At 44.2% G+C, this 14,575-nt stretch overlaps 1 protein-coding gene across 3 annotated transcripts in view; it reads left to right on the forward strand.

The window, feature by feature from the left end:
* GRIK3 (glutamate ionotropic receptor kainate type subunit 3) overlaps positions 1 to 14,575 on the forward strand; it is a 350,540-nt gene that overhangs the window by 216,277 nt on the left and 119,688 nt on the right. For all 3 annotated transcript variants that reach the window (XM_044671492.1, XM_044671491.1, XM_044671493.1), the window contains exons 6-7: positions 11,331 to 11,504; positions 13,351 to 13,494. In XM_044671492.1, the coding sequence (XP_044527427.1) occupies positions 11,331 to 11,504; positions 13,351 to 13,494 (318 nt within the window). The remainder of the gene's footprint in view (positions 1 to 11,330; positions 11,505 to 13,350; positions 13,495 to 14,575) is intronic.

Here is a 14,575-nt window from a genome sequence, read left to right on the forward strand (position 1 = left end):
CTCCTCTCTCCCTCTCTCTCCCTCTTTCTTTCTCTCCTCTCTCCCTCTCTCTTTCTCTTTCCCCCCTCTCCCCCTCCCTCCCTTTCTCTTTCTCTCTCTCCCCTCTCTCTGTCTCTTTCTCCTCTTCTCTCCCCTCTCTCCCTTATCTATCTCTCCCCCACTCTTCCAGGGCTCCATGCTTGCTCAGGGACACAGAAGCTGAAACCCATTTTTCTTAAGATTAGATTCTAAAGCGCTTGACCTAGAGGGAAATACCCACAGAGATGGGATGAATGGAGTTCTCTAGAGCACCAGGCCTTCCATATATGCCTCCATTCTAACTAGGTTCAGAAATTCCACCCTGAAGTAAGTCCCCAGGAAGGTGAGGAAGGAGCCAGCCAACATCCCCTGCACCTGAAAGCCCTGGAGTGCTGGCTTCCACGCAATGTTTACCCAACTGCTTCTGAGCATATGGGCAGATGTGTGGGCCCAACTACAGTTCCTCGGAATTAGAGGGTTGTAATAGCCTCCAGGACTCCACTTTGGGGGCACTGCGAACGGCTCTCCGCCCCAGAGCCCTGCCCCTTGACGCTGACCGCATAAGCAGCCATATGAGTGCCGCGGCCCAGCCTGACCCGGGCTGTTGACGACCATGCGCGTTTCTGATCTTGGAATCTTTTCCGTGATTTCTCTTGCTGTGTTTTGGGGAGGAGGTGGGGGGAAGCCGCCCGAACCAAACGAGCCCAGGGGGCCTCTGGGCGCATCAGAAAGCTGGAGGCGGCCTCTACTTCATCAATATTTAGTCAGCCTTCTCTCTCTCTCCCTTTCTCGGAGATGCATAATGCATAGCCCTGAGCACGCCGAGAACGTTTGAAATCTGGCCGGCTTTCTGCGGGGGCCTTGGGTTCCTCTTTGACAGACAGTGTCTGCAGCCTCCTCTCTCGTTGGCCGGGGCTCTGGCGGGCACTGCGGGCGGGACCACCAGGGGCCTGAGCTGTTTAGTAGCCAAGGCTTCCTTTGAAGTTGCTCATTCTTCTCCGACTTCAATCCTGTTTTCTAATCACCACGGGCACCGACCAATTTGAATTTCTATGGCAAGACCCACAGTCCGAGACATGAAGAGACAGAGAAGAGGGGAAAGGGAGGGGGGAGCTCCCCCCAATACACACAACAACAACCCGAGACCTATTAGATTATCAAGCCGATCCCCGGGGAGTGTTGTAGGTCAGGCGACTCCGGCGGAAGATGGCAGGCTGTGAGCTAGTTCCTTCATTAACCTTCTGTGTTTTGATTAGACTGCAGAGTCTCAGCCGGCTGGGCTTGGGCTCTACCCAGCAGCCAGACGGGTCTGGCTGGCATGGGGAAGCCCTGGGGATCCCTGGTGGGTGGAATCTATCCTTGAAAACAGGAACCTTCCACTTGCAGAAGTCCTAGGGCTTCATGGACGCTCCCTTACCCTAATCTCTTTCCCCCACCACAGGATTCCAGGGCAATGGCCAGGGGTTTCAATCTTTGCTGCTTCAAGGATCATTCCGCAGTGCTAAGTCCTTCCCCAATCATTAGAGTAGGAGTATGTAGCCTCGGAAAGGTACAGTCGGGAAAGATATGGGCTTTTGGCTCCTGGAGGACATTGAACTAGAAGGAAACCTGGAGATGATCTAGTCTGATCTTCCCATTTTACAGATGAAAAAACTGAGACTCAGAGAGAGTGACTTCTCCAAAATCATACATAAAAATATTAGGTAGCCTAGTATGATAGAAAGAGGGTTAGATTTGAAGACAGAGGACCTCAGATCAGAGACTGACTCCTGACACTGGCCTGTGTGATTTCAGACAAATCATTTCACTTCAGTCAATTCCTTTGCTAAAAATACTATTGATGATAATAAATAACAATTACTATATATACCTTTAGGATTCATTAAAGTATACAAAGTGCTTTATACAGATAATCTCATTGGGTCCTGGAAATAACACATGATCTAGCACAGTGATGGCAAACCTTTTAGAAATCAAGTGCCCAAACTATACCTCAAACCGCATGTGAGCCTCCCCCACCCTTACCCCAGACAGGGGAGGGAAGTTCTCCCATTGGGCTGCTGGGCAGAAGGGTGGGTGATGTGATAAATATCCTCAGGTGCAGTGGAGAGGGTGAAGGGAGCAACCCACTCTGGCTCATGCCATAGGTTTGCCAACATGAATATAGGATCTATGATTGTTCCCATTTTATAGATGATGACATTGAGTCTAAGAATGGAGAAGTGACTTCCCTAGCATCACACATCTAGTTAAATGTCTAAGGCAAGATTTGAACCTAGGATTTCCTGACAACAAGATGTTGTAAGATGTAAGATGAGCTGGGTGGTCTATAAAGTTCTTTCTAGTTCTAAATCTGTGATATTATAATCCAACCTAGATACTGTGATAGACTTGGAATTAAGGAAAACCCAAATTCAAAACTGGACTCCAATGCTTTGTAGCTATGTTACTTTGGGCAAGTCACTTAACCTCTGTATGCCTCAGTTTCCTCATCCATGAAAGAGAGATCATAATAGCAACTATCACCCAAAGCTGTTGTGAGAATTAAATGTTATAATATTTGCAGAGCATTTTGCAAAACTGAAAATTTAAATATAAATGCTAGCTATTATAATTCCTGTTACTTATTATTACTATTATTTCTCAGTAGCCTATGCTATACCACTACACAAGCCTCTTTTGTTCTGTCCAGGAGGGTAAGTAAATTGACAGAAGTTTTGGGGCTTCTGGGAAAATAGAATATTCTACTTTTCAATGCTCTTCCTTCAGACATATCTTTGGGACGCTGGGTCTCGCAGTCCTGCTAGATGTCATTTACCCTTCTCTGACACTCTCTGGTTTGAACTCATGTCTTTAATGGACCCTCTTCTCATCTTTGATGCTGTGGAGGAAATCAGGGAGGGAGAGAAGAGATCACTTCTCCTGGACCTGTGTTGTCAAGGAGTCTGCCTCTTTCCTATGCCCTACTCTCAGGATGGAATATTCTATGCCCCTTACCCAATCTCAATTATATATATATAATTGAGAGATTCTCCTCTCCACCCAGAGCTTTTCTTCTAGGACCAGGATGCCTAGGAGAAGGATGCCCCCAAGTGACAATGACAGGAAAAGAGTCTTCCCATTGGGTCCTTTGCCAACCCACTGGAGGAAACAGTAGAGAATGGCTGGACTCTCTGTCCTTGGTCTAGAGCAGGGGTCGGCAACCTTTTTGACCATGAGAGTCATAAACGCCACATTTTTCAAAATGTAATTTCGTGAGAGCCTTACAGTGCTCACAGTGAGGCCTCCTGTAACAGCACCTGAAAAAAAATGACTTTATGGCTACTGCAGAAAGAGTCATATCTGGCCCTCAAAAGAGCCAGATATGGCTCGAGAGCCATACGTTGCCAACCTTGAGGGCAGTGCCTGGATTGGTTTTGGTTTTGCATTTCTAGAGCTTAGCACTACACCTTTTCTGTTTTTTAAATTGTCTCTGACCTATAACTTCAGTTGTACAGCAAACTCCTTATATGGAAGGCTTTCCTACTAATGCAAACCAGCATCTGAAACTTAGCAAACATTTATTAAGCATCTGCAATATGCCAGGCACTGTGTGGAGCACTTTATAAATATTTTCTCACTTGATTCTCACAACAACTGCCCTGGGAGGTAGGTGCTATTATTATTCACATTTTTGCACTTGGGGAAACTGAGGCAGGAAGCAGTTAAGTGACTTGTTGAAGGTAAAATAGCTAATGTGTCTGAATCTGGCATGGAACTTAGGTCTTCTCAGCTCCAGAAGCAGAACCTACTTGCTTCACCCCATGACATGGTGACATTTAAAGCATCTGGCACTTTGATCATTCCAGTTTCTTCCCAGTCTTTCTCTCCCTTCAGGGAACTGAAGAGAGTCTAGAACCACTGGAAGCAAGAAGAACAAAGGTCTCTGTTTTCTCTAACTCTCACCAACTCTTACCTTTCACACAGGCTCAGAGCATTGAATGATCAGTCCCCACTGAAAATGAGAGCCCTAAGGAAAAACGCTTTTAGGCTCAAAGCAGCTAGGTGGAACCACAGTGCTAAGCCCCAGACTCAAAAATACCCTCAGTTATTTGCTAGTTATGTGTCCCTGGGCAAGTCACTTAAGCCTATTTGCCTCAGTTTTCTCATCTGTCAAATGAGCTAGAAAAGGAAATGGCAAACCATTCATATTTATGCCAAGAAGTGGGGTCATAAAATGGCTTAGCATGACTAAAATTTCTGAACAGTACCCTATGTTCCAGAGGCAGGACTTGAACCCAAATATCCCTGGCTCTAAGGCTGACCCTCTATCCACTACACCACACTGCCTCTTGATGTCATGACTGGTAGATATTCAATGCATGCCTTTAATATGACACAATATATTCGGTGGAATTGTACGGAATTAGAGGCACAAAAACAGAACTCCCTTCCGACTTCCATGCCAACTCCTGGCAATTGGCCCAAAATAGACGTGTTTGGTCAAGAGTGAAAGGCTATCCATCTTGTTCCCTTTCGGAAACCCACGTCACAGACTCACCCATTTAAAAAATTACTGAAACTTATTTCTCAAATGCAGAAGACATTTTAATTACCCTAGCTGCCATTATCTATTCCAGGCAGCTCCAAGCCGTTTGCAGATAACCTCGTATTAATCAGCCCCAGCTGAGCCCCTCGTACATGTCATGTGTAGGTAAATGCCTGGAGGTGGAAAAAAAAAGAATTATAATAAATTAATAGATAAGCAATCACAATTAATGCCACTTCCCTGCACTAACAGTTATATCACGGGAAAGATATTTTAATCTGTCATTCCTTAAGGCAGTGTTTTTCTAGCTCGAGATGCTTGTGCTTCAGCATCTCCCCGGCTAGACCCATGGGGTGCTAATGAATTAGTCTATTATGTTAGACTGAATGTTTCTAAAAGGTCCCCAGTCGATACTGAATACAGTGTGTCAACATTTGGCATCCAGAGCTACAACTTCCTGCCAAGCAGGGAGGTTGTGAGTAGTTCAGTGCCTATAATGCCCGGGGTCCTGGCCCCATCCAGCTGCGGAGAGAAATTAAGGATGTGGAAAGAGCTTCTTCGCTGTCCTCATGTCCTAACAGTGACATGTGTCTTGGTAATGATGGAGATTGGATACTGCTAGGATGCTTCTCATCCTGAGTAATGGGAGCCAGAGTCATATGATGCAAAGAGCATCTTGGATGGACACAGAATTAATTGTGGCTCTGCCACCTACTACCCTTGTGACCTTGGGCAAGTCACCTTCTTGGGGCCTGAGTTTGCCTCATCTATAAAATAAGGGAGCAGGGTGAGATGACCTGTATGATTCTCCTTCACCTCTAGTTCTATGATCCTCTAAACAGAGTCCTAGGAGGAGTGACTGATGCTAAAGTAGCCAAAATCAGAATCTTAGCAAGTCACTTTTCCTCCTTAGCCTCAGTTCTCTCATCTGTAAAAGGAAGGGGGTTAAACTAGATGACCATCGAGCCTGTCATCCTATCTACCAGAATGATTGCAAAGATCACATGAGACTGCATAGGAAAGCAGTTTGTAAATTAGAAAATATCATTTGAATACAAGGTCTGATTATTATCATCATTTTGGGGGAAGAATGAAGTCTCGCTAATGGCCCTGCCAGTCCTGAAGGTATGCTTCCAACCCTTAATTTGTCATGTTCTTGGAGTGTCTCAACAGCCCAAATCAGGCACTTTTTTGGGGTTTGTTTATTTGTTTGACAGCATCTGTTTTGCCCAGCAGCATTTCCCAAAACGGAAGCCTGTGATTCCTCCATTAACACTTAAAAAAATGTTGATCTTAGCACTCTTTAAGACGCCTGAATATTGGAAATGCTATGTCCACATCTCTCATTTTCAGGGAGATAATGGTGCCTGATAGAAACACTTGCCCATGAGTTCTGAGCTGTTAAGATGGAAGCAACCTTTTCCAAAATACTTTTTTGACAATGAATATGATTCTATGTGGGGAAAAAAGTCATACCTCCTGAATTAAAAAAAAAGTTTTGCCATTTATTGAATATTTCCTACTATGCTGTAGTCAATAAGCAAATGTTTACTTTTTTAATTTTTAAATATTCATGTTTCCATGATTCATTTTCTTTCCCTCCCCTCTCCCAGAGCCAACAAGCGGTTCCACTGGGTTGTACAAACGTCGTCACTTGATACCTAGTTCCATATTATTTATTTTTGCCATAGAGCAATTTTCAATGCCTAACCCCCAAATCACATCCCCATATAGACATGTGACAAGTGATGTCATGTGTTTTGCTTTTTGATTGAACTTGTGGGATGAACAGACTCTGTTTCTGCCTGTAGGTTTTGTCACGGAAACAAACTTTCTTGATTACACCTACTCCTCCTAACCTCTCTTCTTCCACAGCCCTCGCCAAGACCCCGTCTCCCATTCCTCGCCCACCCACTCCCGCCTTGGTTTCTAAGCAGAACCCTTTGTAGAGGCAGAAACTTGCTTGGTTTCCAAAAATCCAGCAGAAATGTGGAGCTGAGCCAAGGGGCCAAAAGCTGCCTTTCTTCTCTCTGCCAGGGGCTGTCTTGTCCTGCGTCCTCCTCTCCTAGTGCTCTCAGAATTGGCTCATTCTGATGCAGCTTCTGAGAAAAATGCTAAGGCTGGGATTTCTCCCTTGAGAAACAGGTGCAGCTTAAGGGGTGGGGGGGAGACAGCCTGGGAGATGGAGGAGTACATAGAAGAGCGAGCAGTGTGGGGACCATCCCTTCCTCCCTGCCTTTCAAAAGATTAGAGTGCTTGAACAAGGGTGGAGGCAGGTCCTTCTTCTTGGGGTCCTTCTTGTCCTGCCCCAAGATCAGTGTATCCCTCCAAACTCCAGCTCTCATCCACCTCCTCCTAAAGGAGCAGCATCATTAAAAATGAATGAAGGATTGAGAGCTAAAAGGGACCTCAGAGATCATCCAAGTCTATCCTCATTTTTTTTACCAATAATGCCCCCAAAAGGTTAAATGACTTGACTAAGGTCACACAGGCATAAATTAGCAGAGCCAGAAGGCATGTAAATCTAATCCCTACTTAAGCAGGAATTCCCTGGTCCTCCAACCTCTACTTGGAGACCTCTATTGTTGCTGGGCTTACTTGTTTCTTAAGGAGACATTCCCGATGCTCCAAACTTCCCCATTTCTGAAAAGGGAACCATCTTTCTTATTATCCGTCAGGTTCGTAACCTCAAAGTCATTCTCATCGCTTTATTATCCCTTGCCCTTCACATCTAATCATTTGCCAGATCTTGATTTTACCTACACAGCACTTCTCATGAAAGTTTCCTTCTCTCCACTCACACAGCCACTCCCCTAGTGGAAGACCTTATCATCTATAACCCAGAATTTTGCAATGGCTTCTTAATTCATTTCCCAGCTCTCAATTCTCCAGTACCCTGCAATACAGGTAGTGTTAAACTCAAAGAGAAATGGGAGGAAGTCACTAAGCCACATGTAAGTACCCCCAGAGACAAAATATTGACTTAGAAAAGCACATATTAATTATCTATGTTTTACTGTGTTTTCATTTATTTGTTAAATATTTCCCAATAACATTTTAATCTGGTTCAGGTGGCACACAGGAGGGTTGTCTTGTCTCTTGTGTCCTCTGTTCTACATTAATACCAAAATATTCTTCTTGAAGTCTTACTCTGACTATGTCACACTCATTTCAAAAATCTTCAATGGCTCCCTATCTCTTCTGAAACAAAAACCAAACTTTTGGGCTCAGCATTTAAAACCAAGTTTGATTCCTTTGCAGACTTACTTCCTGTGACTCCTCTTTTCATACTTAATTTTTTGAATCATTCTCCCAATTTCTTGTTCTCTGAACTTAGACTTCCCACTCTTGCCTCCATTCAGCACGAGTTGTACCCTATATCTGGACTTCTGATTTTGAGAATCCTTTGTTGCTCTTGTTGCTGAGATTGCTCAGTCATATCTGACTCTCTGTGAGCCCATTTGGGATTTTCTTGACAAAGATCCTGGAGTGGTTTGCCATTTCCTGTTCCAGCTCATTGACAGGTAAAGAAACTGAAGCAGAGTAAAGTGACTTACCCAGGGTCACACAGAAAGTAAGTGTCTGAGGCCAGATTTGGATTCAGGAAGATAAATCTATCCATTGCACCACCTAACTGCCTCAGCTTTCTTCAAAGCTTGACTTTAAAGTTACCTTTTACATAAAGCCTTCCCTGGTTCATTATATGTCAGATTATGTCTTTTTTACTTACCTGTACAAATACTTTATTCATTCACCTCCTCCTAGTAGAAGAGCTCCTTGATAGCAGGAGTGGTTTCACCTTTTTTTTTTTTTACTCATTCCTTCCATCTTACAATCAATACGATGATTTGCTTCCAAGGCATTAGAGTAGTAAGGGCTATAAAGGGGGTTAAGTGACTTGCCCAGGATCACATAGCTAGCAGGAATCTAAAACCAGATTCTAATCCAAGACCTTCCATCTCTAGGCATGACTTTCAGAATTAGAATTCTTGAGCCACCTAGCTACCCCTCACTTTGGTTTTTGTAACCCCAGCACATACCACCATGCTTTGTACATGGAAGGCACTTAAGTGAATCTTAAGCGAATAATTCATTGGGAATTTCTTAGTTATATTGAATTAAAAGGCATTTATTTTATATGCTTACTATGTCCCAAGTACTATGCTAAGAGCTGGAGAAAACATAGAAAAGAAATCTAAGATAGAACTGGAAAGGCCACTGAATCCAGTCCCTTCATTTTACAGAGAGGGAAACTGAAGGATAGAAAAGTGAAATGACTTGTCTAGAGTCATATAACTCCTAAGTTTCTAAGACAGAATTTGGAGTCTTCAATGATCCCAAGACTAATATTCTATTCATTATGCCACCTGACTGTAAGACCTTTTACCAAGGGATTCCTACTCTATTTATTTATTTGTTTGTTTTTTAAAACCCTTACCTTCCGTATACTGTGTATTGGCTCCAAGGCAGAAGAGTGGTAAGGGTAGACAATGGGGGTCAAGTGACTTGCCCAGGGTCACACAGCTGGGAAGTGTCTGAGGTCAGATTTGAACCTAGGACCTCCCGTCTCTAGGCCTGGCTCTCAATCCACTGAGTTACCCAGCTGCCCCCAGATTCCTTCTCTATTTAGAGGGAACACAGCATGGTCTAGCACATACATAGCCTGGAAGATCCTGCTTTGAAAGACTTGTTTTCAGTTCTATTGGACCAGCTTTGGCCAAGAGACCTTTTTCTGATGATGACAGGACTTAAGGAGTAATCCTGGGTTCATCTTCTGATTGTGCTACTTACTAGCTGTATTACCTTGGACAAGTCTCTTTTCTTTTCTGGATCTGTCCTTTCCTCTATCTGGATCTGAATTTCTTTTCCCATCCAAAGTCCCTCCCAACCCTAAGTCTACTATCCTATGATATATAACTTGAATAAAAGGACTTTTGCTCCCCTTCTGACCCCTTCCTTTTCCCCTTCTAAAAAAAATAGAAGAAAGAAAGAGGGAGAGAGACAGACAGATAGACAGAGACAGAGATAGACAGAGACAGAGACTGAGACTGAGACAGAGGCAGACACAGAGACAGAGAGGAGGGGGGAGAGAGAGAGAGAGAGAGAGAGAGAGAGAGCGCCAAAGATGGATTTGTGAGGGAAGGCAGAACAAAGGGGATTTAGTATCAATTAGGAGGATCTCAGGCCAGGCTGCAGCCAGCCCAGGGTGGCAGCCTCTGTTTTATGTGCTTCGAGTTTTATTACCCTTCATCTCTCCTCCAGAACATAATTAATTCAACAGAAAAATTGTAAATATGGCTGGCTTGGATGATAAAATCTGGGATAATTGTAGCTGTGGAAAGTAAAATACAACCAAAGGGTCCCAACAAACCTAATTAGTCCCCTGATCTCCCGCTGGGGATGGGCTAGTCCTAGAACAACTCCAAGCAGGGACCAGGGACAGAAGACAGGGCAGACTGGAAGGGAGGAGAAGCTCTAGAATGGACAAGGACCCTCAGGGCCATGCCTCACTCACCAGTCAGAGACAAGACCTTCTGGAGAGAGGAGAGACATAATGGTAGCATGACCTGCAAGTTCTTTAGTCTCTCCTCCACCAATGTTTCCTGTCTCTGTAATGCTAGAGTTGGAAAAGACCATAGAACAGAGAATGTCAGAACTGAGGGGGGGCCCTTAGAACAGAAAATGTCAGAGCTGGAAGGACCCTTAAAATACAGAATGTCAGGGCTAGGAGGACTCTTAAAACACAGACTTGTCAGAGCTTGGAGGAGCCTTAAAACAGGAAATGTCAGAACTGAGAGCGCCCTTAGAACACACATCATTGCTGAGATGGACATTGGAACACAGAATGTCAAAACTAGAAGGAACTTGAGAACAGAAAAGGTTAGAGCTAGGAAGGGGGAAAATATCTGATCCAAAATTAGTCTTAGTACATAGAGCGGAGCATTTTAAAGCTGGGAGAGCTGATCTGAGAACACAGAATACCAAAGCTAGAAGAAATCTTCAAGAATAAGAAGCCAAGCCTCCCCTTTTTACAGAGCAGGACACTAAGGTTTGAAAAAGGGAATAGATTTTAGACAAGACCAAACAGGCCAGTCCCTGTTTCCTGATTCCCAGTCCAAGGCTTTTCCTTCTATCTCATTAGGCCCCTCATATCTACCAGCTTCCTTTTTTTTGTTTTGTTTTTTTGTCCCTCCTTTCAGGGAAGGAAGTTTTTTCTTCTGAACTGAAAAAGAGCTAGTGGAGGAATTTAGGAGTAAATTCAGCTTCTTGGGAACTGTTTGTTTATAAAGTACCCATTCTATAAGGAAGATAATGTTGAATGTTTTTTTGTCCCCATTTTACATTTAAGGAAACTGAGACTCATGGAGGGGAAATAACTTGCCCTAAATCATTCAACAGCAGGGCCTGTGTTCAAATCCTGCCTCAGACGCTTACTAGCTGCTCAAGTCATTGAACCTATTTTAACCTCAGTTTCCTCATCTATAAAATGGGAATAATAGTAGAATGAATAAACATTTATATAGCACCTATGATGTACCAGACACTGTGCTAAGTCCTTTGCCTTACTCAGCCACCTGTCAAGTGTCCTGACTCTAGGTCAGGATTTTCTTCTACTAACTTGCTGCCTCTCTGGTCCATTCCCAGTCTTTGGGTAGGAGGGGTGGAGAGGACCAGTTGAGAAGAGTGTTCAGATTATTTTAAACTGATTTCCTTCTCTCTCTCTCTCTCTCTCTCTCTCTCTCTCTCTCTCTCTCTCTCTCTCTCTCTCTCTCTCTCTCTAAAGGATCTTTATGCATTAGACCTTGAACCCTACCGCTACTCTGGAGTGAATCTAACAGGGTTCCGAATCCTCAACGTGGAGAATCCTCATGTCTCGGCCATCGTAGAGAAGTGGTCCATGGAGAGACTGCAGGCGGCACCCAGGGCTGAGTCTGGCCTGCTGGATGGGGTGATGATGGTGCGAAGGGCAGGGCAGGACAGGGCAGGGGAGCTAGCTGGGGAATCAGGGAGGGGGTCCTCCCAGCCCATCCATAATGATGGTCTTGGTGAAGTTCGAGTCTCCCTCAGTGGATGATCACCACTGAGTGGGAGGTGAATTTGAACCATTTCTGTGCTGCTCATCTACACGGTGGGCTCAAAGACTTCAGCCCCAGGAAGCTAAGTGGGATCCTAGTCTCTTCCTGACAATACTAGTCTGGTAGGAAGAAAAGAAAAGGTGGGTGTCTCTTTTAATGATGATTTATCTGTTGGGGGGACAGAAGAGAAGGATGGGCAGATCACCAAGTAAATTAGGGCACCTGTCATCATACACGCATATTTGAGTGTGTTTCTGAGTGTTTTTAATGAAGCTAGTAAGTGTGAACTTGCACGCATATAAACACATTTTGTTTCACAGTTATATGTGTAGATAGGATAATAGCCCATGGCATCTTTGTCATGCTTTGAGCAAGCAAGCCTGTCCTCAAACAAGTGCTCATATGTTTATGTATGGTTAAGAGAATGAAAAGACTGAGCACCAAAAAGCCCCCTGGAAACCCTTTAGCCCAACCCCTTCATTTTACAGAACAGGATACTGAGGCCCAGGGAGAGGAAGGGATTTACCCAAGGTCACACAGAAGCAGGAGGAACATTCAAATTCTGTGTTCTTTTTCCACTACCCCCATATGGTGCAAGGAAGCAGCTCCTTGGGTGTTTTTTTTTTAATACATGTACATATACGTATGGAGATTCAGTGTGGTGTAGTGGAGAGAACACTGAAATTGGAGGCAGGAAGACCTGGTTTTAAATCCTGTCTTTGAGGTTTACTAACAGTGTGACCATGGACTTAGCATCTCTGAGCCTTACTTTCTCCATCAGTAAAATGGGAATAAGAATAATAATATAATAACTATAATGCAGAAGTATTAAAATAAGAACTTATGTAAAGTACTTATATATATGATATAGTATGATTATTATGTGTGTGCAGAGATAGCTGGGCTTCTTATGTGTCTGAAAGTATGTAGGCAGGTACATGTCTACCTCTGTGCATGTGTAAACATCAGTGTGCTTGCATGCGTGCATCTGCATGGAGATGGGAGTACGTCAGCCTGCCTCTCTGCACCTGGATGGGCACCTTTCTGTCCCTCCTGTTGGAGTTGGGAGAGCTGATAAAGCTTTTCTCAGAAAGGCTGAACTAACAGTCTAACAAGACCAGACCGGATCGGGCCAGACTTCCCCAGGAGGCATTGGGGTTCCTGGGCAGCCTTAACCCATATCTAGCAGTTGGGGAAGATAGACAAGGATCTAGGCCAGTGGTTCCCAAACTTTTTTGGCCTACTGCCCCATTTCCAGAAAAAATATTACTTAGTGCCCCCTGGAAATTATGAAACTATTTATTGAACTCAGAATAGAATGTAATACAAAAAAAAAAAGTGTGGCCATCACCGCTCCTCTGGATCGCTGCGACACCCACCAGGGAGCGGTGGCGCCCACTTTGAGAATCACTGATCTAGAGAGATATGTGGGGCCATGACAATGGACAAGTACCATGTCATGCAGCTGCCTCAGTTTCCTATTTTTGTGAAATGGAGAGGAGATCTCTATTGGCCTGGAATGGTTCAGGAGCAGTCACTCCATTCAACAGTGGCATGGAGAAATGACTTGTCCTTGCCCCAAGTCTCTTTTGCAGCCACAGGTCTGAGTGCAGGAGGGTGACTGGGGCAGGGAGGGTCAGTAGAGGGGATGAAGAGAAGGGAGGGTCCCTTTGGCCTTAGGGAGGCTATCCTCAGCTCCACTGCCCCCTCCCTCCCCTTCCATTCCAGACAGATGCGGCTTTGCTGTACGATGCTGTCCATATCGTCTCCGTGTGCTATCAGCGGGCCCCGCAGATGACCGTCAATTCACTGCAGTGCCACCGGCATAAAGCCTGGCGCTTTGGAGGTCGCTTCATGAATTTCATCAAAGAAGTGAGTGTTCTCTGTATGGACCAACATGAAGGTGGGAGGGAGCCCAGGGCAGGGAGGAGGGAGGAAGAAAGGGCACCTCTGTGGTCAAAGCCCTAGGCAAGAATTAGCACAGCTTGGGGAGATAAGTGGGAAAAGGATTACCAATCTCCTTTTATTCACCCAAGAAGAAACTGAGGTACAGAGGGGAGAAGGGTCAGAAATTAAACCAATATCATGTGTCCCCCAGCCCTGTGCTGCCTCAAATATTCCTAGTTGATTTATTTTATTAAGATTAGATAATGATGATGCCACATTCTGAAATCCTAATGTCCTGGTGATATATCATGTGTCCAGATCTACTCCCATTAGGTGCTACAATGGTTAGAGTAATGGGTTGGGAGCAAGGAAGACCTGAGTTTAAATTTGACTTCAGACACATACTAGCCCATGTGACCCTGGTAAAGTCACCTAACCTATATTTACTTCAGCTTTCCCAACTTAAAATTAGGGATAATAATAGTTCCTACTTCCCAGAGTTGTTTTAAGGAACAAATGAGATAATATTTATAAAGTGCTTATTTTAATGCTTAAATTGATTATTAAATAAGGCTTATTGCTTTCCTTTCTTCCAAATTACAGACAAAGGATAATAGTACCTTATTTCTAGAAAATGACCACATAGGGGACCCAAGACCTACCTAACAGCTAGGCTAAAATCCTAAACTTGGAGTTGTTCCAAGATTTCTCTGGTCCACCACAAATCATGCATCCCTTTTATGGTTTATGCTTTAAGACCTCCAGGGACATAGAACTCACTGTCCTCTAAAGCAATCTCTTCCATGTTCAACAAGGAGATTTTTAGTTTCCTTAAGCTGAAATCTGTGTCCCCAATACTTCCTCCCAAAGCTTTTTCTCTCCTCCACAGACAAGGAGATGTCTAATCCCTCTTCTCCATGATGAAGACCATCCTATCTCCCTAGCCCTACCCTGCATCTTCTCTACTCCAGACTAAATACCACTAGTTCTTTCAACTGATCTTCCTTTGGCACAGTCTTTAAATCTTGTACTGTATAAGTCATTCTTCCCTGGAAAATCACCATAT

Source organism: Gracilinanus agilis, chromosome 3, assembly GCF_016433145.1.
Source record: "Gracilinanus agilis isolate LMUSP501 chromosome 3, AgileGrace, whole genome shotgun sequence".
In the NCBI taxonomy this organism is placed as follows: domain Eukaryota; kingdom Metazoa; phylum Chordata; class Mammalia; order Didelphimorphia; family Didelphidae; genus Gracilinanus; species Gracilinanus agilis.